At 37.6% G+C, this 27,159-nt stretch overlaps 1 protein-coding gene across 2 annotated transcripts in view; it reads right to left on the bottom strand.

Annotated features, from left to right (window-relative positions):
* Positions 1 to 27,159, bottom strand: part of CPE (carboxypeptidase E) — a 120,283-nt gene that overhangs the window by 55,877 nt on the left and 37,247 nt on the right. Inside the window, exon 1 of one of the 2 annotated variants that reach the window (XM_063603977.1) lies at positions 19,362 to 19,413. The exons of the other annotated variant lie outside the window; for it this stretch is intronic. Coding sequence (XP_063460047.1) covers positions 19,362 to 19,398 — 37 coding nt within the window. The 5' untranslated portion in view covers positions 19,399 to 19,413. Of the gene's footprint in view, positions 1 to 19,361; positions 19,414 to 27,159 lie in introns of those variants that run through there. 2 annotated transcript variants of the gene reach the window in all.

Below are 27,159 nucleotides of genomic sequence, written 5' to 3'. Positions count from 1 at the left end.
TGAGGAATATCAGAAGGAAATATGGAAGTAGTACTGTGGATACACTAGCACGAGCTGCTGTATATTTTTGGTATAAAAACTCAATGTTTTGCTAGGCTGGGTACAGTGGTTCATGCCTGTAATCCCAACACTTTGAGAGGCTGAGGCAGGAGGATCACTTGAACTGAGGAGTTCAAGACTAGCCTGGGCAACATCGCAAGACTCTGTCCGTACAAAAGAATTACAAAATTAGCTGGGCAGGGTAGCATCCACCTGTAGTCCCAGCTACTCAGGAGGCCAAGGTGGGAGGATTGCTTGAGCCCAGAAGTTCAAGGCTGCAGTCAGCCATGATCACACTCCTGCACTCCAGCCTGGGTGACAGAGCTAGACCCTGTCTCGAAAAAAAAAAAAAAAAACAAACTCACCGTCTTGCTGTAGGAAGAAACTTTAACTGGAAAAATTTGAAAAGGTTTTGACAAACCAGAAAAGTTATTTAAATAGCAAGAATTTACAAAAAGAATGCTACCTTTCATACAAAATATGAACGCATTCCTACTTCCTCTACCAGCCAAAAAGATAATCAGTCATGATTATAAGCATTTACAAAAGTCATTTTGACTATATCTGCATTCACAATCTAGAGTAGCAGCAATTGGGCTGGAGCAACAGTGGTCATTTTCATTTGGTCAAAATATGCATAAGTCCTCAACCATAATTCATGCCCTCTATCTTGCTTAGGATGAAAGTTGAACTCAACCTTTTGACTCAACTCAGAGCCAAAGGAAAATTTCTTAAAGATCTGTAAAAAGAAAACCCAAATAGGACATAACAAATAATTAGGAGTAATTGGAACCAGGATCTCATGGAAAATGCCCACCCTGAAAGTTATAATGACTGGTTCTAGAATGCTACTTGGAAAATAAGGTTAGCGAGTCTCTGAAGCTGGCTTGAGAGAGCCCCCAAAACCCCAGTACCACAGTGGTCTGCTCCAGAGACAGGCTGTGATGGAAATTCAAATGATGGCTCTACTCTGTAGCAAATGGAGTCACTGGGACGTACTATGTCACAGGAAAGCCAAGGTCCACCAAGTGCTACTAATCTGGCCTGTTAAGGAGTTCAGGATCTATAGGAGCCACTTCCTCAAATTGCTTCATTCTCCAGATACTCTGGGTTTCTTTATGCTATTTGAGCCATTGAAAACACTTTCACTATTCATCAGATTAACAATCAAATCAAGATTCTTGAGAGTGAATGGGGTCTCGACGATTAATTCTGCCGGGGAAACAGTCATAAATGGGGCCATCCTGAGCAAACCCAAACATGTGGTCACCCCCGGGAATACTGCTGTAAAGGTCCAGGTGTGCAGTCAGGATCTAACTCAGCACCTGCACGTCTCCGACTTTGCCTCCCTTTGGATGTGCCTTTGTACTGATGCATTTGCCACCCAGTGACATCTGCATTTCCATTGATGCAATAGCGTTTTTATACTTTCATTATTGAGATTAGATTGTCAGAGCTGAATTTTTAAGATTCATACCACACCGGCATTTGCTAATGCTGCACATGAAAGAAGGAGCACACCAGCCTCTCTGGCAACCAACAAGTTCCAGGTCTCGGAGGCAATTTTCAAGTGCTAATTAGTTAGTGTCTATCAAGGACTCAGAAGTCACTGAGGACAACCCCTCAAGGCAAATATTTCCAAATCGGTGACATAGGGGCAGAGGTGGTATTTTCTGACTCACTCCTTGGAATTCTCCCAGCAATGATGCTAATGTTTATATAGGGCTACAGGAACTCAGTTGGGAAGGTACGAGGAAAAAATCCCACAAAGTGGATAAGACTTAAAGTACATAAATTATTATAGAAGTTTGCTCTTGTTTATTTCCATGGTGTGCATATGAATCATGAAATCAGTGGCATTTTTCCAAATCCTGCACACCAGACCATTCCAGAAACCATAGCTTGTGGTGTGTGTGTGTGGGGGGGGGGGGGTTGTGACAGCAGCAGCAGCAGCTAAGGGGATTCTGAAACTTATCTTTGATTAATTTCTCTGCAAATGAACACTTTGGTACACTTCCATATTGCCAACATCTATATTACAAGGGGCTCAGTTCAAACTGATCTAACTTCTAGATAAGTAAAGAGCCAAAGTTATTTTCTATAATAATGAAGATGAACTTTAAAACCACCATTCTTCCTGCCTCCCACTGATTTATCCCTGGCAGAAGAACACTAGGAGTTTTTCTGGTTAAAGCCTTCACAGCAGGAGCGGCATGTTGGGAACCTAGAAAGGATACACAGAGAGTAAAAACAGAAAAACACACACACATGCACAATGTTTATAGCAGGAAAAACTGAAGAAGGCAAGAAAGGCTGATATGGATATCTAATGCAAAGCTATGTAACAATATAATTGCACTATGCAAATGATGATCTTTGAGCTAAGGTATTAAAAGCTAAACAAAAAATTATAGAAAACAGAGAAATAAACTTCATAAACAAGGGAATTGCATTTTGTTCATTTAATGGGCTCACGAGCTGATCTGGGGAGTGCTTTAGCCCTCTCATCATGCTATCGGTTCCTTGATTGCCTCAACATGATTTTATCCAGAACGTTGACATTTGCTCTATTTGTTGTAAACTGCTCCCCTCTTCCAATCAGACTGCTGCCCCTATCTTTTATATATAGAAATGTCTAGCAGCAACTGTAAATATATATTTTCTCATTAGTATCAATATCCTTCTTTGATTAGAAGTCTTTCTGGATTTTTTGTAAGAGGAAGAAATGTAACATGAACCTCCTGTCACACTGAGAACTGAGATATAAGTTTGAAAGTAAAGTAAATCTTCAAAGTGACATGAGTCACATTAAAAAAAAAAAAAAAGCTTCAGCCGAATTCTGCCACAACACATTGTTCCTTTTATGTGGAGAAATTGGCAATAGAGAACACAGATGGCTCTTCCATGAATAATTTATTTCTAACAATTTAACTAGGAAATGAATTTCTGTTGACTTATAAATCAGAATGACCAACAATAAAGACACAGTCTACTCTCCTTTCACAGTTAATTCTATTCCCCCTCCCCACCATCTTCTTCTACCTTATCCATTTCTCTTTCACGTGATCTTTTTGCTGCCTTACTAAATTTTAAAGTTGGCTCAACCCAAGGCCACCTTTTGGGAATTATTAGACAACTGCTTTTTACGTTGTTATTCTTGTTTTGCTATTGTTCTTGTTAACATTGGTTTGGTCGGTTGGTTGGTTGGTTTTTCAAACATGATGCTAGATTATTTATCCAAAAGCATCTTCAATGAACAAGGCAAATGAAGTGTTTCTCATTATTCCCTTTTTTCTAAGTCAGAATTATAAGAGACAGAATCTCTGAAGGTTTAAGCTTCTTCCTGACTGAAAATCAGACACCTTTGGAAACACTTACTCTTTTAAAACACCAGGACAGATATGAAGCTTTGCACCAAATCTGCATTTCTACTGGCCTGCCCAATATTAAAGGGGCCAGCCTTAGAACTAGAGGTGAACTATGCATCTCTACCTCTGATTTTTGCCATCCGTGCACATCCTTTGCGCAAGCACTCTTGAAACTCTACTACAAACTCTACAGTCCATGAGTGCCAAGAAATCCAAAATCAGTCCATATAAAGTATTGCCCCAGTCAAAGAAGCTGGCATTAGCCTTTACAATCCTTACTACCCACTAGCCTGGAAGTCACGATGAACTCTTCCACTGCATTAGATCTGTTTCATCTTTTTAAAACCACGTTAATTTTAGTGACTTTGTAACACTCATCGTGTTTGAAATGACCCATTCAAATTATCCATTTGTCTTTCCCACTAAACTGTAGGACCCAGGAGCAGGGGTTATGATCGCTTTGTTCATAGTTAGAATCTCAGCACAGTGACAATCATATAGAAGATTCGCAATGAATACATGTTGATAAAATACACCAATGGAGGGGGAAATTGTGCCTCAAATAAAGAAGGATAGATGACCAATTGTTTCCCCTACTCTTTCCTCAAAGGCTTTTTTGTACTACCAAATATACCTGTCACTTTCTCTAGACCAAAATGGCCTTCCTAACCTGAGGACTCATATCCAGGAAAGCCCCGTGCTGCAAAACAACTCCCTCACATAACTCCATTTATCAAACTTCGCCAATATTGCTCATACGCATTCCCTTCTGAACATTCTCCCATCCACTACCCTCATCATCTCCCACTGGGTCTGTTAAAATAGTCTCCTAAACTGTCTGTTCTTCCACCTCCAGAACTGATCTTGCCTCCTCCACACAATCGCCAGAGTGATTTTTCTAAAATATTCATCCACAGATATCCTTCCCCTAAGTAAGCGCCTTCAAGATCTCCTTAATTCTCACAGGATAAAGTCTAAATTCATTCATATCTGAACTTAATCTAAACACTAGGCAACTTATGTTGAGTGCCAACATCTAGTCTCTTCCACCCCTCCAGACACTTTCTGATTCACACCTCATCCTGAAGCAACGTTAAATTATCAGCAGCTCGTCACACACCATGCTCTGTCTCCTCTCCATATGTGCGTTCATTCTGTTCCTTCTGCCTAGATGCCTCCCCTTCTACATCCAGAAACTCTTACTCATACTTCAAGATTCAGCTCAGATGTTAGCTCCTCTAGAACACCTTCCCTGAATTCTCTCCACACCCCACGCTCTACTCCCAGATTGCTCCCAGATTGGCTGACTGTCTTTCCTCCCATCATACCCAATGCATGAGGATATCATAGCAAATATTATATTGTCCTGAATTTGCATATTTATATGTCCTCATTTCATTATATCTAATTGAGGTCATTAGATATAATGATCTCAAGAGCCACAACTGTGCCTTCCCTCTTCCTCTTTATATCTTCAGGATCTGGCAGACTGCCTGAGCTGCTGTTTAATAAGTGTTTGACCCAAAGGGTTTCACTTTAATCCCCTTTCAACTTCCATTCCCTTTGACAACAAGAAACTCAGTTGCAGATACAGGATCTGGGACAATGACAGAACAGAGCTGATTTAATACAGGATGCAGGCTCTGAAAAAATATGCTGAAAATATTACTTAAATGGTGTCCAGAGGGGACATGTGAAGCTTTTGCTGGACCAGAATTAATTTCTCCTGCGTTGAGGCACGGCATCATGATTTTCTTCCTCTCACTATCAGTCCATCTGACCCAGGGCTTAGAATCACTATTCTTCATTTCTGACCTCAGCAACTGTTTCAGATATGAGCATGTGACCCCAGCCAGACCAATAACACTCAATTAAGGACTTTTGTAGGAATTTATTCTTCTGAGAGAAGGACCTGTCTGAGAAAGGAGACAACATAGAGAACAGCAGTCCTCATGACCAGTTCCCCAGGATCTCACTTTCACACTTCCCTATGAAGAAGGATATATAAGCACCTAGACTTCACTGGGTAATCCTCCAAGTCCCCTGTGCTTATGCACATTAAATAAATTTTGCATGCCTTTTTTTCTTAGTAATCTGCCTTTTGTTCAGTGGTTTTCGGTAAACCTTTAGAGGGCAAAGTAGAAGCTTTTCCTCTTCAACTCTACAAAAGCTTTTTCCTTAAAGAAAAGATTTATTTTAAAACTATTTTTCCTCAGTTAGGCACATTGGCACATGCCTGCAGTCTCAGCTACACAGGAGGCTGGGGCAGGAGGATCACTTGAGCCCAGGAGTTTAAGACAAACCTGGGCAATATAGCAAGAGCCCATCTCTAAATAAATAAATAAGATTTTTCTGTCTAAGATGATCCAGAAATGATTCTTCCAAAAAGTTTTTGGAATAGTCTAGATCATGGTTCAGCAAACTGCAGTGTATGGGCTGGCCACCTGTTTTTTGTAAATAAAGTTTTATTGGAACACAGCCATACAATAGTATGAGTTTTTAATATTTTTTCTAGTTGTAAAGATCAGGAAACAATCATAACTTTCTCCATTGATTACATAGATCATTCTGTATGGTTTCTATGCAATGCACATTTTTACTATCCCACACTGTCATGCCTATATATTTAGGTACCATCAGAATAAATGCAGCATCTAAAGCCATGAGATTATATGAGATCACCTAGAAAAATGTTTTTCCAACTGCAAGTCATGACTCACTAAGTGGGTAGTAAAATCAATTTAGTGGGTGTAAAGAGGATTTTTTAATGATATAGAAAAGAGAACTTGGATTCTGTGCACACGTGTGTGTGTGTGTGTGTGTGTGTGTGTGTGCTGGGAAATGCTGCAAAATATATTTTTTATATGTAGGGATCAAAATAAGTTTGAAAGTCATAAACCTAATAAATGTAGGCAAAGAAGACAGGAAGGTCAAGAACAGAGTGCTAGGGTTTCTAAATATTTGAGTTTGGGAAGTTGAGGAGAAACTATCAAAGATGGCAAAGAAGAATCAGCCCAGAGGTAGGAAGAGAACCAAGAAACCAAGCCCTGGCAACCAGGTTAAAAAGTGTTCTATGAAGGAAAGCATGGTCCGTAGGGTCAACTGTGTGTCCAATTACTACTGTATTTAGCCAGACGGTGGCCACTGGTGATCTAAACAGTGATGAAGATTATAGTCTTTAATGGAGTGACAGGGTAAAGCCTTCTTGGAACTGATTCACAACAGGAAGTGAAGAATCAAAGATTTTGCTATAAAATTGCATGGATTGATATTTAAAATGTACAAGAAACATAAAGTAAATAAATGTCAGCACACGTATTATTATATACGATAAACAAAACATGTTCAAATTTATGTGTAATGTTATTTTTTACTTCCCTTCTACATCTTTTATGGAATCACAGAACTACAAAAGCACATAAGAGGTCATAGTCCTCATATCCTGGCTAAGAATTATACTAACTTATTACACAGAAAAAATTCTATTTTACTTTCCAAAACTTTCAGGAATTAATATTTTACATCATATTTATAATTATTTTCCTATGATATAATAACCCATAACATGTTCCACTAATAAATTAGTTACATATCTGCTCTTATAAACACAAACTCAAGCTTTCATCTCTTCTTCTTTTGCTTCTCTGAATTCTTTTCCAAAGTCAGTTTTTCTTTTTCTGTAGCCTGAAAGGCATTAGCATTTCAACTTTCTCAGAAAGCCATTATATGCAAAGTCATGGTCCTTTTTCATTTCATTGAGGCTGTATAACTTATTTGAGACTCTTGCTTTTCCATCTTTTTTCCTATATCTTTGGCAAACTAGCTTCAAAGATGTTATCTTAGTCCATTTGTGTTGCTATAAAGGAATACTCGAGGCTGGGTAATTCATAAAGACAAGAGGTTTATTCAGCTCATGGTTTTGCAGGCTGTACAAGAAGCATGCCACCAGCATCTGCTTCTGGTGAGGGCTTCAGGCTGCTTCCACTCATGGCAGAAGGTGAGGGGAGCCAGCATGTGCAGAGATCATATGGTGAGAGAGAAAGCCAGAGCAAAAGAAGGGAGGTGCCAGGCTTTTTTTTAACAACAGGTTTTGAGGGGACTAACAGAGCAAAACTCACTCATTACAGTAAGGATGGCACTAAGACATTCACCAGGGATCTGCCCCCATGACATAAATACCTCCCATTAGGCTCCATCTCCAACACTGAGGGTCAAATTTCAACATGAGATTTGGAGGGGTCAAACAAACCAAGCTATGGCAGATGTTGTGTTATCACGCACTCAACTACCAGGTATTGTGGTAGCTCCTCTTCCTGCATATACCCCTCACACTGGCAGCTTCCCTCTTTCTTACTTCCAGAACCTCATATCCATCAAAAGCTTATTAAATACAGTGCTCAATGTGCCAGGTGCCATATTAGTGCTCATCGTTCCACCGAGTTCTTTAGGTGCTGAAAGTAAGATGCCAAAAGAAAAAGAGTATATAATATTTAGTATTACATTAAGGCACATGAAATGACCTTTTTTCTAGGTCAAGAGTAGTCAGATATAGGTAGTTTCATGTGGTTCAACCTAAAAGCTTTTCTTGCAAAATCTGTGTGCTCTCTATAGCTGATAGGTGAACACTATAACATCTCTATTTCACCTTGGCTTGCCAACTTGCACTCATTTCTCCAATATCAATGTTCACATTACAGATGAAAATTATAGATTTAAATGTATTTTTTTAGCAAATATTTGCTAAGTGCCCACTATACAAAGCACTAGACAAAATGTTGAGAATTCGGAGTTGAAAACTCCCACATGTTCCCTGACCCTGGGAGTTGACAGTTTAGCAAGGAGCTAAATGCTAGACAGTCACACAAAGATTTTTATTTAATTTTAAAAATTTGAGATAAATGAAAAAAGAAGTATGGATCTAGTAGAAAAAAACTAAATCAGTCTGGAAAGACAAGGAAGGTTTCCCTGAGAAGGTAACATTTAAGCTAAAGACAGAAGGTTGAGCAGGGGTTAGGAAAGTCAAGATTTCCAGGGAACCGTAAAACAGCTCGTGCAAAGGTCCTAGCTCAGAAAGGAGCTTTCAAGGATCTGAACGAAAGAAAGCCAAAGAACAGGTACAAAATGAGCAAGAAGGAAGGGGCTCAAAATAAGCAAGGTTAAGAAGCAAGACATTGTGAATGCATGTCCTTGAGCAGCAGCAAGTCAATTAAATAACATTAGGCAGGGGCCTGACAGGATATCCTCTGCATTTAAGAAGGATCCCTAGCTTCAGTGTAGAACAAGGACTCTCAGCAAACAGTGATGAGAACACCAAATCCTGCTGCGGTCTGTTGTGTAAATAAGGTTTTACTTGCATGCCGCCACGCCTGTTTCTTTATGCACTGGCTATGGCTGCTTTCTCCTATAAATGGCAGCATTGAGTAGTTGACACAGACAGAGACCGTATGGCCGGCAGGGCTGAAAATATTTATTTTCTGGCCCTTTGTAGAAAAAGTTTGCCCACACCTGGTGTGGAGAATGAATTGGAGGGGCTGAGAGGATAATAAGGAAAATAAGTCAAAGGATATTGTGGTAGTCTGTTCAGTAATCACTGTAGGAGGCCATTATTTTGGACTAAGTTCCTGCCTTGAGCTCCGAGAGACCAGGCTAAAAATAAAAATGGAGTCACTTGTTCTGAGTTCCATGTCACCAAACTAAAACTAAGTCATCTGACCTTCCGAGAAATCAGGAGAGAGATAAAAGCCAATTTTCCAAACAGGCCAGTAAGTATGAAAATGAAGTTCCTCAGTTTTAGTCCTTAACCAATCCATTACCTTTCTATTCCTCTGTCTCCCTGTCTCTGCCTAACAAGGAAAGTAACTTTGAAATAACCAATCCACTTTTGTTCTTTCTTCAGCCCTTTTCCTGTCTCTAGAGCCAACCTCCTCTGCTAGAGTCATTGAAACACTTATTCTATTTTATGGGATGAAGTGTCACCTGATTCTAGAATTGCAATAAAGCCAATGGAGAGCTTTAAACTAAATTTGTTGTAATTTTGTCTTTGGACAAATCCAGGCAAAAGAGGCTGTTGGCTTGGACTAGGTTGGTGGTGGAGGTCGTGGAAAGCAGTGAACAGATTCGAGAACAACGAAGACGTGGAATTGACAGTGCTTGGTGAGGGCTGGAGGAAGGGATAAGGAGGCACCTGGAATAACTCCCAGGTCTCTGGTAGGAGCAGCTGGGGGCGGGTTGCGCTGTTTAGGCCACATGGAAACAAAGATGAACAGAGAGAGTGGGGGCAGATCAGGAATGGGCCCTGAACTTTGAGATGAATATGAATAATCCGTCTGGGGGAAAAGGAGGATACTCACATTCTTACGCTACTCTCTGAAATTGTTGTGACTATTGAAAAGTTTTATTAAAAAGTATTTAATTCACCAGGCATGGTGGCTCATGTCTATAATCCCAGCACTTTGGGAGGCCAAGGCAGGAGAATTGCTTGAGCCCAGGAGTTCGAAACCAGCCTGGGCAATAGTGAAACGCCATCTCTACAAAAAAATTAAAAAACTTAGCCAGGCATGGTGGCACACACCTGTAGTCCCAGCTAATGGGGAGGCTGAGGTGGGAGGATTATTTGAGCCTGGGAGGTGGAGGCTACGGTGAGCTGAGATTGTGCCACTGCACTCCAGCCTGGGCAACAGAGCAAGACCCTGTCTCACACACACACACACACAAAAATGATTTAAAAATCCTGCAATTCTCTTCAGCTCTTTGTGCAGTGTCTTCTGGCCTAGCACATCCGTCATCAGTGCCCAGCACAATGACAAGAATATAGCTATGCTCACAAAACATGGTATGAAGAGAGACAAGGGCGAATAGGTCTTGCTTCACCAATCAGCTTTTCATTTTCTGAGTACTTGAAATATGTTTTGGGAGTGTCTTTGTCTTCCCCGACCTTCTTTTTCTCTGGCATCATACTGATAGTCTTAATATTGCTTGTCTTACATGGATTGTTTCATTTGGTGGTGGGTTTTTTTTTTTTTAATTGGGGTGTAGGGTGGGGTAAGAGGAAAAGAAAGAGATGTTTTTGTTTTCCCATCTACTACACTCATCTCTCTTGTCTTGTTACCTATGTTCTCTATTAACACACATAGGAATGTCTGCTTTATTCTGTAAAGCCTTTAATATTTTTCCTTCCCTTCAGATCTTTTCTCATACGTTTAGCTATTTTTATTACTCTGTGGCTCCTTATCACACTTTACCATATTTTACTGTCTTCATACTTCAACAAAAATCAAATCAGCTTTCAGATATCTCTGCCAAAAAGTTCCAAAAGTTCTTCAGTACTTAATTTCAATTACCATGATTATATAATATATACAGAAAAAAACAGAATCTGTCCACTGGGGATGTTCCAAACTCATCAGGAAGCAGCAAGTTGTGGTGGAAAATGCCTGGTCTTTTTCAGAAAATCTCCCCCTATTATTAACTATGTGTCCTTACTTAAGGGAGCTATTCACACCTGCTTCCTAGAGAGCTATATAAAGTGAGAGTCTATATGGAAACTACCTGGCCTAGTGCCCTAAACATAGTTTGTGCCCTAAACATAATTTCTGCCCTCTCTCCCTTTCTCCTTTCCTCTCATGTACAAAAGGACGTCAGTTCTGCCGGTCCTTTCGCCTTTTTTGCAAGATCAATTTTGTAGTACTAACACACCTAACCTATAGCTGGAGTGGGAGAAAGCGATGTAAAAACAAATGCCAGGCTAACCCAGGTGGCATCACGTACATGTGGACAGTGGAAAACGGAGGTATCACATTAAGACAGGAAGCCTTACCAGCACAGGCAGTGATAGGTGTGAAGGTAACTCAAACCACACAGCTCCTGAAACTTAGTAAAATGCAGCTTATAGGTCAGTATCAGGAGATCTACGATAAGAAAGGCAAAAGGCAGAGGACACATTGGAAAGTCCCTAGGAATGGGGCTCAGGCTGCTGAAGAACTGTCTCAGGTATGATCAAAGTCTCCATCCAGGTGAGACGAGTTTATTGGAAAAGACAAGAGCAGAAATCTGGTCATAAGCAACCACCGAGGTCAGAGCTTCTCCTGGAAAGGTAAGGTCAGTAATACTGAGGTGGTGGCAGAGGCCTTGTCCAGAGTCCCATTCCACCATTCATTTCCTCTGGACTGTGCCAGCATTCTTCAACCTTGGTGTCTAAATCCAAACATTTAACTTAAATCATTTTCTCATTTTTTTTCTTTTCCTGACATACAGCTTTGTCACCCTAAATTTCACTCTCTTTTAGTAGGTCTGAAATGTATATCCTTAAATAATTTTCTTTTTGCATTTCTTTTATGAGGCATATATTAAGTATAATAAAAATTACTTTCATATTGATGTATATTTTTTCAAATTCCACCATGAAGTGCAAACTATATGTTACCACCACACAGTTTTAACAATCAATTATATTATAAATTTTTGAAAGTCCTTATTATCTTCTTTTTGGGATTCATGTCAGATATGGTAAAACTCAAATTTTAATTAATAAAACTTTTCATCTATTACCTTCAAAATGTCAGTGAAATGGGATCTTGCAGAATATATGTATAAACATCATTCTGAAATCCCACACAAGCACTTACATTTGGAAACTCAACTCAAAAAATTTTATGTTATTTTGTCATATGTTGTTTTGCACTACTTTGAAAATTTTTTGTGCAAATTTCCCAAAGTGACATTTTTCTCAGAGAACAAGAAGGTCCTGTAGTACATATGACTAAGATTACTTCTTCCAAAAATTGAGTCAACATATGCAATCAATTTGGCCACATATGGTTACTTACAAGCAATATTTTTTAAAAAATGAAAACTACCTCTAGGCTGTATGATTTCTGCAGCTACTAAAAACTGATTTTCAAAAAGACTACAATCAATTCGTTTTAAAGAGCACAATAATAATAAGGGCATTATTTTTATTTTTATTTTTTGATATTTCCATTCAGCTTTCAAATAATCAGAAATTCTCTAGGTACATGAAAATTACCTGCAGAATTTCTCCCAACATGATTAGGGCTGGCCTCATGCCAAATGAGGTTATGATTTCCTTAGGGATTAGGTATTAAGAATAAGATGTTTCTTACCTGTTAGTCATCTATACAGCATTTTTTAAAACCCAAAAAGCACAAGCACAGCATAAACAACGACATAATTTCTTATAATCAGTCTTGGTTGCTTATTATTGTTTTTACATTATGTATATGTGTATTTCATCTTTCCTATAAACTTGAAGTGTTTGTAACATGACAGAAGCTTAGTAACTTTTTTTTTTTTTTAACAGGGTCTCACTCTGTCACCCAAGCTGGAGTGCAGAGACACGATCTCGATTCATTGCATCCTCCACTTCCTGGGCTCAAGCAATTCTCCCACTTCAGCCTCTGGAGTCGCTGGGACTACAGGTGCCCACCACCATGCCTGCCCAATTCTTGTATTTTTGTAGAGACAGGGTTTCGCCATGTTGCCCAGGCTGGTCTCAAACTCCTGGGCTCAAGCAATCTACTCGTGTTGGCTTCCCGAAGTGCTGGGATTACAGGTGTGAGCCACCACACCCAGCAATAATTTTTAAAGTATGTTTAAAAAAGCAAAGAATTTTTCCAATAAGTGGGAATGTTTTTGTATAAACTTGGATTTCCAAAATTATTAAAAATAGGAGACACAGAAAATTGTTAACCTAATTGCCCCCAAAGAATCATAACTCCGAGTCCACATGGCCTGGCTGACAACTAGTACCAACAGTCGGACGTAAGTGAAGCTCCTGCTTGAACCAGGCAGCTTCTAAGTGAATTCAGAAAAGACTTGCCGAAGAACTTTCCAGCTGAGCCCAACCCAAATTGCTGACCAATAGAGTTATGAAAAAAATCAAATGATGATTGTTATTAAGCCACTGAGTTGCAGGGGTGGTTAAATATGTGGCAATAGATAAGTAACACAGGAGAGGAGAGTGACAGAATTGATTAACAGAAAGAGTAAAGGTTAGTGTGGTAGGCTGAAAAAATGGCCTCTCAACAGATATCCATGCCCTAATCCCTGAAACCTGTGAATGTTACCTTATATGGCAGAAACAATAGAATCTTTGCAGATGTGATTAAATGAATGATCTTGCAATAGGGAAGTTATTCTGGATTACCTGGGTGAGCTCTAAATGCAATCACACCTATCCTTGTAAGAGGGAGATTACAAGCACAGAAAAAGAGAATACAATGTGTCCACAAAGGCAGAAATTGGAGTGATGTAGCCACAAGTCAAGGAATGCTGGCACCCACCAGGAGCTGGAAAAGGAAAGGAAGGAATTCTCCCTTAGAGATTATGATGGAACAGCAGCCCTGACAACTCCTTTATTTCAGTCCAGTGATACTAATTTCAAACTTCCGGTCTCTAGAATTGCAAAGGATAAATTTCCGTTGTTTTAAACAACCAAATTTGTGGTAATTTGTTACAGAATCCACAGGAAACTAATACCATGGGTAATACATGTATATGGGAGACCAAGTTGTCTTTATGCTGTGATGTCAAAGGGAAAATTATCTCCCATTACAGATAAGTCTTTTTTCTTTGAGCAACAATTCAATTCTTTGGTTGCTTCTATATTGGAGTACTTAAACCTTGACAAGGAGTTTAAGAAAATACAGGACAGCCAGGCACAGTGGCTCATGCCTATAATCCCAACACTTTGGGATGCTGAGGATTGCTTGAGCCTAGGAGTTTGAGATGAGTCAACAAAGTGAGACCCCTACAAAAAATGAAAAAAGTTTAAAAATTAACATTTAAAAAATTAAAATTAGTCAGGCATAGCAGCATGTGCCTATATAGTCCCAGCTACTCAGGAGGCTAAGGCAGGAGGATGTCTTGAGCCTAGGAGTTTGAGGCTGCAGTGAGCTATGCTCTCACAACTCCACTCCAGACTGGGTGACAGAGCAAAAGCTTGTCTATAAAAAAGAAATAAAAGAAGAAAGAAAGAGAGAGAGAGAGATGAAAATACAGCATAAAAATGCATAATCTGAAATAGAACTTAAAGATAGTGTCCATTTCACTCATAAGTAATAAACAACATTATTTATACATTACAGAATGCAATACAAATTCACATTTTTTTCAAGAAGAAAATTACATCTAAATTAAATATCAAATGTGCAATGTATGGGTGCTTTGGACTACAGCCTGAGATTCACAGAGATTCTAAATCACCCTTCCCTATTGCTAGAGGAGATCCAATGGAAAATATTGAGAAGTATTATATCCACTTTTGTTTTGTGTGAGTGATACAATGGAATACTTCCGTCAGAGCCTTGGGGGATAAACCATCATAGATAGGGAGTTCTGTACTTGCTATGGAAGACAATCTCCTTTAGAGGATCTAATATTCAGGAAAAAAATGCAAAATACGTGTAGGTTCTTACTCAATGCCCATATTAATTTTCTTTTTAATTCAGGAATTATACCCTATAAAGTGATTTAATAAATTATGCCATGTCCATAAAATGGAATATTATACAACCATTGATATTACCTACAAATACCTATAGAAAATGGTTGAGAAAATGTTTATAGAAAATGGTTCAGGGAATGTTTATGACAAAATGTTTAAAAAAGGTTGGACAAAACTATAATTTATACAAAGACATATGCACAGGAAAAAAAACAAAAAGGTAATTGCCAAAGTGAGAGAAGAGAAAGGAAGAAACTGATCAGGCAGCCAGTTAGGATGGGTTCTCAGTTGAATTCTTTCAATCAAAAGAACAGCCTGAGAAATCAAGCTGCAGGCACAGATAATTTTGCACAGGGGGGCTTGCCTAAGACATGCCTGCAGCCACACATATAAGAAAGGCTACACAGCTGACTTCCCAGATATGCCCACAACGGAAAATTCCGTCCTCTAACACATGCACAGTAAAGGGAACAAAGCAATATGGAGTAACTCAAGCTAAGGGCCTGCATGTGCACTAGGATGATGGGGTGGAGCTACCAGAAATTTGCACCTTATGCAAATGAGACTCCCAGCCCTCACTGGTTTCCTGTAAAAGTCTTTGCATTCAACTGTAAAAACAGCAACTCTCTTTCAGGCCCGCTCTCTGCCTCGAAGAGCTTTCTTCTTTCACTTACTAAACTTTTGCTCCAACCTCACCCTTTGTGTCCATGCTCCTTAATTTTCTTGGTTGTGAGACAAAAAACTCTGGCTGATACCTCACGAGAGACTGCTACATTGTAGTGTATTGGTGAGACTGTAACAAAGGGTTAACTGTGTAAAATTATTTGTACTTTTCTGAATTTTCTCAAACCGGTGAGTGTGCATGTGTATTTCTTTAATAAATCCAGAAATAGCCTACTTCAAACAGACAAAAAAGACATTTGCCTTTTCCTACTTCTAAAAGAATTGGAGGCAGCCTACACAATTTTACATTACATAAAATAGGCCACTGAAACTGAAAGTAAAGTCAATGCCAAAGGAGGTGCAAAATGAACTTTAATGTGCATATGAATCACCTGGGGACCTTGTTAACAGCAGAGTCTGATGTGATACTGCTCCTGGCAAACAAGTGGGGCACCACACTTTAAGTATTAAATAGCAAGGAAAGAAACAAGAAGTAGATGTCACACAGCAACTGAGATGACTTAATCACCATAGCTGGAGGCTGGACTTAACATTTTTCCTGTTTAAACAGAATAAATCATTATATATAACAAAGGCTAACCTTAAACTATAATTCAGTAAAAATAATTGTTCCAATAATCTAACGTTCAATTTTACTTTTTAGAAATACAGAAATAAAGCTTGCTTCATATCCTTCTTGAACAGTATTTATAGATATGAAACCACTAAGAATAGAGCTTAAAATTCTAGAGTTGAAAGACATTCCCCTAGAGAATATTTTTCAGTGTGGGAAAATGATCCATTATTTTAATTTGGCTGAAGACTCTTGATCATAGCTTGTGAGAGCCCTGAAATCCAAAACAGAGACAGCAATACAGAAAACTGTATTGCTGAAGTCTTTAAGTAAGCAATTCATTCAGGCACAATAGGTAGCATGTAAGCTACACAGGTATAACCATGGCATAATTGATATTTGGGACCATATCATTCTTTGTTGTGAGAGGCTGCCTGGTGCACTGTAGGATATTTAGCAGCATCTATGGCCTCCATCAGATGTCAGCAGCACCCACCTCCTCCCTACCTTTCCATCCCTACTCTCCCCAGAGTTGTGACAACCAAAAATGTCTCCAGACAAGCCAAATGTCCCCTAGGTAGCAAGATCTCACCCATTTGAGAACTACATCTAAAACTTCTTCTAGGACTCTATTGGAATTAAGTGTTTTTTTGAGGAAATATTTGCTTTTAAACATTTGATTTTCATCAATCTTTGGATGATTTGACTTTATTGTCAATATCTAGTAAATCTGGCAAACTATTTTTTTTATTCCTTGCTCCTTTTATCCAACTAAAAACTGGGCAGGTAGAATTTTCTGTTTTCCTAAACAGGAAGGAGGCAAAGCTGGTTTCACCTTGTCGTCTAACTGTAAGCACATAAAGGAAATATTGGTCCAAAATATTGCTTGAGCAAAGTTCTATAAATTCATTAGATTCAAGAAATTAATTCGAGAAACTAGAAGATGTGGTGAAGAAGAAATGGTAATTTTTTTTAACAAGATAAAAATATTCTAGCTTAAAAGTCAGAGTAAAAACTTCTAGATACAAAAAACCAACAAATATTAAAATAATATTTACATTTTCATAATAATAAAGAGGTTTTAAGTCTATATTATCTTTATAGTAAGCAACAGTGGAATTAAAAAGAAGTTTCCGCCTGGCACAGTAGCTCACGCTGGTAATCTCAGCAATTTGGGAGGTCAAGGAAGGCAGATCACTTGAGGTCAGGAGTTCCAGACCACCCTGACCAACATGATGACACCCCATCTCTACTAAAAATACAAAAATTAGCTGGGCATGGTGGCACACATCTGTAATCCCTCTGGGATTACTCTCTCCTGAGGGGGGAGAATCATTTGAACCCGGGAGGTGGAGGTTGCAGTGAGCCAAGATCGCATCACTGCACGCTAGCCTGGGTGACAGAGCTAGACTCTGTCTCAAAAAAAAAAAAAAAAAAAAAGTTTCTACTTTTTAAATCATTACAGAAACTCAAAGTAAAAAACATGGGCCGGGAGCAGTGGCTCACACCTGTAATCCCAGAACTTTGGGAGGCCGAGGCAGGTGGATCACGAGGTCAGGAGATCCGAGACCATCCTGGCTAACACGGTGAAACCCCGTCTCTACTAAAAATACAAAAAAAGTAGCCGGGCGTGGTGGCGGGCGCCTGTAGTCCCAGGTACTCGGGAGGCTGAGGCAGGAGAATGGCGTGAACCCAGGAGATGGAGCTTGCAGTGAGCCGAGATGGCGCCACTGCACTCCAGCCTGGGCTACAGAGTGAGACTCCGTCTCAAAAAAATAAATAAATACAAATACAAATAAATAAAAATTTAAAAACTGGACTTAATTGCAAAAGACAGAATAGAAAGCAAACAGTAATAAAAAATAAAGATAAAAATAATAAGATCAAACATGATAATTATGGTAATCAATATAAGTCATTTATATTTTCCTATCAAAAGAAAAAAGCCTAAGACATTATGAGAAAATAACTAATTCTACAACGTCTGATAGATATACATAAAATGACACGGAAAGACTTTAAAAAAAAGAGTATGTACATGCATATCAAACAAACCCCAAAATAAAAAACAAGTAAGGTAAGCTAATTATGCAAAATTGACAATAATATTTTTTAAGCAGTATTTAGGTGAAAGGACCACTTCATAATTTGAAAAGGCAAAATATCTAGTGAGTAAATAACTAAAAAAAAGTGCAGCAAGAAAATATATATGGCAAAAACCTTTAGAAGTCTAAGTAGGAAATAATCAAACATAATTACAGAAGAAAGCAACCCACCTCCACCTGCTTACAACAGGTCAAGTGGACATTATAAGGACAGTAGATTTTTTTAAAAAAATGATGAGTTCATGTCCTTTGTAGGGACATGGATGAAATTGGAAATCATCATTCTCAGTACACTATCGCAAGAACAAAAAACCAAACACCACATATTCTCACTCATAGGTGGGAATTGAACAATGATAACATATGGACACAGGAAGGGGAATATCACACTCTGAGGACTGTTGTGGGGTGGGGGGAGGGGGGAGGGATAGCACTGGGAGATATACCTAATGCTAGATGACGAGTTAGTGGGTGCAGCGCACCAGCATGGCACATGTATACATATGTAACTAACCTGCACATTGTGCACATGTACCCTAAAACTTAAAGTATAATAATAAAAAATAAAATAAAATAAAATGAATCAACATATATTTATCTTGGTAATCTAGCAACAGGGAATTCACTTTCTGGCATATACATGAAATACAATGGCTAATTACATAATTTGTCATAGGGAAATTTTGATAAATTTTAGAAACAAAATTTGTAAATTTTATAAATTTATAAATAAGAAAGACTACAGATCACATTCTCTAATAACCATATGATGAAACTGGGAATTAATAAAACTTTGAAAAGAGGCATAAAACTTTTTTAAAAAATAAATGAGATCAAAGAAGAAAATTAAAAATAGCTTATTTATAAAATAGTGTGAAAGGACCCCAAAATCACTAAGCTAAAAGGAAAAGTCAACCTGGAAACTGCTTAGGGCAAACCTGCCTCCCATTCTATTCCTAAAAACGATAGCTACTAAGATAAAAAAGCTACAAACCTCCCTCACAATTTGTCCACAGGGACATTTCTTGAGGACAAAGGACAAACAGAACTCAAAGCCATCCCTCTGCTAACTGAGATAAATGCATATTTGATTGCTTCCTTTGGAAAGACTTACCAGAAACTCAAAAGAATGTTTGTTTGTCTCTTACCTGGAACACCCCTCCCTTCTTCGAGTTGTCCCTCCATTCTGGACCAACCCAGTGTACATCGTTTTTTTTTTTTTTTTTTTTTTGAGACAGAGTTTCGCTCTGTCGCCCAGGCTGCAGTGCAGTGGCACAATCTCGGCTCACTGCAAGCTCCGCCTCCCGAGTTCACGTCATTCTCCTGCCTCAGCCTCCCGAGTAGCTGGGACTACAGGTGCCCGCCACCACGCCCGGCTAATTTTTTGTGTTTTTAGTAGAGACGGGGTTTCACCATATTGGCCAGGATGGTCTCTATCTCCTGACCTTGTGATCCGCCCGCCTCGGCCTCCCAAAGTGTTGGGATTACAGGCGTGAGCCACCGCACCTGGCCCCAGTGTACATCTTAGACATATTGATTGATGTCTCATTTCTTCCTAAAATGTATAAAACCAAGCTGTGCCCTGACCACCTTGTGCAAATGTCATCAGGACCTCCTAAGGCTGTGTCACAGGTACATCCTTAACCTTGGCAAAATAAACTTCCTAAACTGACTGAGACTTATCTCAGATACTCTGGTTTACAATAGCAATAATGAGATTGCTAAATATAAAAAGCTTTAGGATTGTTCAAAGGGTTACTCAGAGATAATGCCATAACTTTAATTCTTTTCCTGCTTTCCTGCTTAAATATAAAAATAAATGAACCAAACAATTTTTTATTGTAAAGAGAAGAAAAGATTCCTTAAATAGATAAAAAAAATTAAAATATATTTAAAAAATAATAAATGAGATGAAAGAACAACGATGAATTGAGTAAGTAATTTCCTAAGCTCTTTATTTAAAGTGATAATGATAATGATGAAATAGACTAGCACTTCTTAAATTGGTGTTAAGAAAAAAATGAAAATCTATTCCAGAGAATTTTAATAACTGTGCCAAGAAAAAGCCTTCCTCTACACAAATAAGTTCTTTATTTTTAAGTTCTTTTAATCATTGAATAAACTTCAAAAGTTTTCCCTGTTATTTTAAAACTTCTCAGATCTTTTCTTATGTTAATATGTACTTTGAATCCTCAAGGAGAGTATTTAGTACAATTTCCCAAGCTTATTTGCCCTTTTTTTAGTATTCTGAGAACAGCTTGCAGAATGCTGACCTAGACTAACTTCTTACAAAACTATTTTAAAAAACAGAAATAATTAATTAGGTTAAAAACAATACAATGGAAACAATAGAGAAAAAGGCATTAAAATGGAATGCTATGCACCATTAACATTAGTTAAAAATGGAAGAACATCATATAAGAACACAAGCTATCCAGATATGCCTTTCTGTTTATGTAATTTGTGTTCTAAATCAGGATATGATATTAAGTAGCATTATAAGATGGATGAAAATGTGAGCACAATGTTTAGCCTAAATCAAACTTTAAGTAAGAATTCTATAACTACGACTCCAATTGTCCTTTCCTGGGTGAAAAGGTATACTATGTGAAGGTGGCAAGGAAACTTCAAGGTCCTTACTGTAAGAGCAAGAAGGATGCGGGGCTGTGAGGTAAATATGAGGGATTTTTTGGACAACTTGGAGGAGAGCAAGCAATTCACCAATCTAGGAATGAGCCCTATCTCTGTCAGCAAGACACAGAAGACAAAAGTTACAAATGTCAAGTCCAGCAGGTGGAATAGAGGCAGAGGTTATTTGCTGACCAAACATAGAAGAGATACCAACTAAGATTTGGCCCCTTCTCTGCCCACAGGAGGACCAGGAGCTATGGCCAGGCTATGGCCAGGCACGTAGGTCCTAAAAATATACCTTTCAATACATGTGTTGTTTTTAACCTATAGAGCACAGCAATGAAGACTCCAAATCCTACTACAGAAAATGAGAAATTTACTACTGCACACTCAGTAGGTTTGTGTCTTGCTAGTGGATCAGCCTTAGGCAGTTAAAAGGAAGTAACTAATAATCAGGCAGAGCTTTAAGAAGTATAATTTTCCACTCTAATGCAGGCCCAAATTGAGCTATTTCTCATGACATTAACAAATATGTAGATCATAATGAAATTATTTCCTGAAAATAAATTACAACTTTAATTCTAAGTGTGATAAAAATTATATAAAATAGAGAAGTACGGGCCAATTTCCTTTATGAATATACATATGAAAACCTAAGTAAAATGTCAGAAAATAGAAATGTGTGTTTTAAAAATCTGCTCCAAAGTTTACTTTTAGTATCCTATAAATAAAAAATTATCTTAAATCAAAATGACATTTAATAAAAACTAATTATTCCAAATGCTTAAAGTACCTAATCTGCAACTTCAGAAGAATGATTATTTGAATGCTTGAATATGCATATGAGCACAGAAATGCCATTCCCATTAAAATCAGGGAAAAGACATACTATGTAACAGTATACTAGAAATTCTCTACTATTCAATTATGCATAGGAATAAATTACGATATATAAACTTAAAAATATAAAGTAGCAACACTGTATACAATTTATATAGAATTTATATACACTCAGAAAAAAACAGAAAAAATAAACTGGACATCACCTGTAAAATGGAGATGATAAAATAAAGAAATAAATAAACAAACTGGACAGCCATTAGAATTCAGAGTTCAGCAAAAAGGCCAAAAACAAAATACTTATATGAAAAATAAATAGTTGTTTTACTCCAACAATAACAAGTTAAAAATATAATGAAATAATTTATCCACAGTAGCAATAAAAATATTGTTTGCATAGGAATGACTACAATGAGAAGTATATCACCAATATTAACATAACTGCTATAATTTTCTGAGAAACAAAAGTTATAAAACATTCACTTTTTCTCAGATTTATACTTTGGTGCATTTTCACTCAGAATAAAAAAGAGAATGTTTATTAAGTGATAACATGATATGAAGACCTTCTAGAAGACAAACTGGTGGGAATAACAAAGCAAAGAAAATAATTAAAGAGATAAAATCTAAGAATAAGGGTGAGGATAGCACTAGCCCTTTGAGATATTAAGACAGTCACACATATAAGGCTACAAAAGTGAAAAAAAAATTAGGTGGGAAGCAATTATGTATGCATATATCACAGAAATAAGCTATTATATCTTTTATTTTCATATTTGAAAAAAAGGCATTCTAAATCTATGTTTAAAAATATTATCCAGTGAAGAAGTTTGGTTCAATTGGCTAGCAACTTGCAGAAAATAGAGTTTAGATTTTTAACTACCACCATACAATAAAGGCTGGGTTGATTGGTTGGTTGATTGATTTTTGAAATGTTTGATGTAGTAGTTCCCAATTGGATATTTGAATCAGAATCTCCTCTGGAGCTTTCTTCACATGCATGTTTGTGCCTGGGGACCACTCTTGGACAAGTGCAAAGGACAAGGAGTCAATGGACAATGGCTTATGTAATCTAATGTGCAAAACCCCTTCTGCCATTGAAAGACACGGAATTGAGTTCAAATCCTGACTCTGCTATTAGGTGTGTGACTTTAGGAAACTGAAACTTGGTTTTGATGATCTTACATTTCCCCAATTATAAAATGAGAATGAAAATAATAACTATTTTAAAACATTATTTTGAGGATTAAATAAAATGACTTACATAAAGTACCTAGATTTCATGCTTCTAATTCATTAAAAAATACACCGATACATGAGTTTGTTTCTCTGTCTGGAAAATCACATCTTTAAAAGTAAAACAAATTTTTATAATAAATTTAATTTTTTGCCTTCAGTTCTCAAGGGAAAAGGAGGAAGCATCACCACACACTCAGCTCCCAGCCTTTTACTTTACACGTCTAAACTTAAAATACAAAACTTAGACTTGAGCAACTGTGGTTAAAAATCTAAGAGAGAAACAATAAAAATAGAGAAGAATCCAACATATTCAGTTAGTATTTCTTCTAAAGAAGGAGAATGAAGCATCTAATATTTCTTATGCATGAAATCAAAGACATATTCAGGCACATAGCAGAAATGCTTTAATGACCTAGAAAAGAGTTGTAAAAACCCTGGCTTATTTGATTCCTCAAGTTGCACACCACCAGAAGACCATGGAGTAAGTAGTACTGAATTAAAATTTAAGCACAGAAAACTAGGTCCCAAACTATCAAAAAATGATTCCCAATTCTAAATGTTCAACCACATCTATCTTAAAATATTTATAATATTTTTTTCAAATAATCTCATACTATTCCAAATGATTAGTTTTCCCTGCTATATTTTCTCAACTTTCAAATTAAAATTCTTTGCTTTAAAGTTAGCATTGTGATTTGTCATTTTCTATATCCCATTCCAAAAAAACTCTCTAATGGAAAAAAATGTTTAGTACATTCCTTCAGTTAGAAAATTATCATTGCTACCTTAGCAACCTATTAACGTTCTTGGGAGAATTCTTTCTTACATCAAAAATGTGGAAAGAACAGATTTAATACAAGTTCAACTGCTTTTAGGCAAAACAAAACACGTTTTATAATTTTGGTCACAATCTCTAAGTAAACAAAACTTCTATTCTAATGGAATAACGCATCTCTCATTTCTATTATCCTGACACAAATACACACTTACTTAATATTCTGTTTCTGTGCTATCACCCTTCCCTGTAATGCTAGCAAAGAGTTTTAATTTTCCCCAAAAACCTCAAACTACAGATGGATAATTTTATAGACTTTGTGATTTTTAGCACAATCACTCCTCACTGAACACTTCCTGTCACCATCTGCCTCTTTTAAGGCCAAATAGGACTTTTCTTGGCTTGTTTATTTTTCTCCACAATCTGTTGTCTGACATTTTTCTCACCACCTTCTGGCCTTCTGTATTTTTGGATAGCTGCTCCAATCTGCACTCTTCCCACTCTTGTGTCTCCTGATTTTTCCAATGGGTCTTGAATGTCAATCAGTGGGCTGTACTCATTCACCCAGAATGTGTTTGCTTTACCACTGGTTGGTGATATTTGCGTTTTAAACAACATCCTTATTAAATTCCTGAGTCCATTATTCTGAATAACTACCTACATTGGTGTCATATGTCTTAGAATAAAGGCTTAGAGGACAAAAAACTCTCAGTCCCCCTGTCAGAATTCAATTCCAAGAGTACGACATGAATTTGATCTTGAGGTCCTTCATAAGTTGCACTCAGTGAAATGTGCCCACACAGAACAAAAACAAAAAAGTAAGTCAGACTTTGTTAATACTGAATAGAAAATGACTAATGGTTCTCAATTTTCTCATTCACTACAAATTATTTATTAAGTACCCACCATGTTCCAAGCATGATTCCAGGGGCTGGAGATTTAATGTTGTTTTTTTTTTAAGACAGACAAAATATTAAAGTTGTAATAAAAGGAACTGAACTTAAGGCCCTAGACACTTTTGGATGAGTAAAATGGTGAGGCTTCACATTTATACTGATATGATCTAGTTAACTTAGTGCTTTTTTCTACATCACTTTCTCTGGGCTAAAATCATAGTTCTAAACGAAATGCATTTTCTACCATCAAAAAAGACAAAGCTAACGATAAAAAAAATACTGCCAATAAATATTTGTGGAATGAATGAATGGCTGCCAGTTCTACTGTTTGTAGTTTTACAATCCTAAAGTCAATTAAACTCTCTGAGTCTATTTCTTCATCTGTAAAATAGAAGTATAATTCCTACTTCATTACATTGTTGAATGAAAAGAGATAATCTCTGTGAAGCCCAGGCTCTTAGAAACTGCTCTATAATGAATAGCTCTGTCTCCAAGTCAAAGGCAATTCAATAATACCAAGGGAATTATATTTAACTTAGTCCAAATATTTTCATATGGCTACACTTGACTTCTAGGAAATTTACTCATTTTTTTTAAAGTCTAAACTAAGGAGAATTGGACAGCTTCCCAACTTTTATAACCATCAACATCCTATCTGCTGGCATCCACCCCACTCACCCATTCCTTCTTCCGCCCCCTAATCCATTCCATATTATTTTCTAGTCTAAGAAAATGGCTCTTTCTTTCTGTCCCCTAAGCCCAGTGGTTTATTTGCATCTTTTGTTAATAAACCTGACAGCTTTCTAAATAAAACCTAACTCCAGTCCTGCAAGATTACAGTGAAGAAAGCATCTCATAGGATAAAGAGAAGCTGGAGGTCAGAATTCTCTTTTTTACCAAATTCCATTCATTCATGGACTCATTCACACATTCGAAAATATTTTCTGAGTCCCCACTGTGTGCCAGGCACTGTCCAAGCTGATGAGAATACAGTTCTGAGAGAGACAGAGAAGGTCCCTCGTGCCACGGAGCTTATGGCCTAACAGGATAAACAACTGTAAAACAGGTTGATGAGGAGGCATATGTGGGGCCACCGCACTATCTAGGACAAACCTATATAACCCAGGCCGGGGGAATCAAGAAGGCAGAACCCCTACTGTGAAATCTAGTAATTGAGAAGAAGATAGCCAGGCAATGATGGGGAAGACCAGTCCAAGCAGAGGAAATGGCATGTGCAAAGCCTGGCATGAGCAGAGTTTGGGGCCTCTGGAGATCAAGCAAGTTATGTTGAAGAGCCTAAATTGTCTACTGCATATTCTCCCTTTGATGATTTCTACTGTGTTACCCTAAAGCCTCCAGCACCCTTTTGTCTAAGTGCCCCAGCCTGCCATGAGCTACATTACTGGAAATTTAAAACAATATTTTGTGTCTCCCCTAGGGGCCAGAGCATTAAGGGGAGCAGTGCCCCCACCACTAGCTAGCCCAATAGTGGCAGTGGTCACCGCCCAGAGCCCCCAGAGGGGCAGGTGAATGAATGAAGGGTAGGCAGAGTCAGGGCCAGAGGATCGGTGAGGACCCTCCCATGTGCCTTCTCCCTCCATCGCCAAGCTTAGAAGATCGTGTGTAACTTTATTAAGGAAGCCAGAAAGCTTCCCTACACCTTACTTCAGAGCAATGCCTTCGTCTCAGTTACTGTTATGGTTGAGTTGGCGCAGGAGTAGGGAAGTAGCTGAGCTGGCAGGGGAGTGCAGGCGGGAAGATTCCTTGTGTAGTCTGGGCCTTAAGTTTTAAGAAAAACGTTAACGCCATGCCTAGAACTGCAGAACCCAAGGCCAGCTTCTAATTCCCGGTTTTATATTTAGTGTTTACCTCTGGGGGATCTAGATCCTAAAGAAAACTAACTAAACAAACAAAAAAATCTGTATCATTCTTGGACCGAAACAAAAACTGACATTCATTCTCCCGTGTTACCTAAAAGGAAGACACAGGACTTCTATATATGTGACAAATATATATATATATATGCACTATACCTGTGTACTACACAAATATGTACTATATGTATGGATGTAATATATATATGTACTGTATATACTATATATGTACTAGACAAACAAATATATGCTATATATGTGACAAATATAACATGTAACACATCACTATATAAATGTATTTGTATTAATTTTGATCTCTATATTTCTACATCATTTAAATTATACACTTGAGCTACAAAATAATTAGGTGAATAGGTGAAATAATTAGAGAATAAAAGGGAGACATGGAATATATAATAAATGTTTACCAAAAAGCTTTTACTCATAGTGAAAATTTAAGTATTAGTCATTATTAATTGTCCCAAAGCATACTTTAAAGGAAATAATGCTAAGAAAATATTAAAGATTGTGGTGACAGCTCCTCTGAGCAGGAGGAGCTGGTTTCATTTTGCTGTATTTAATCCAAATGATAAAGGAATTTAATAAAATTACCCTCTGGGTAGCAGTAGTTTTAAAAAATAATCCAAATCTGTTCTGACACAATAGCTCTCCAGAGAATAACAGTAGATCC

This window comes from Pan paniscus, chromosome 3 (genome assembly GCF_029289425.2).
Source record: "Pan paniscus chromosome 3, NHGRI_mPanPan1-v2.0_pri, whole genome shotgun sequence".
NCBI lineage: Eukaryota > Metazoa > Chordata > Mammalia > Primates > Hominidae > Pan > Pan paniscus.
Note: the sequence above shows the minus strand (reverse complement) of the source record. Positions and strands in the feature narration are given on the sequence as shown.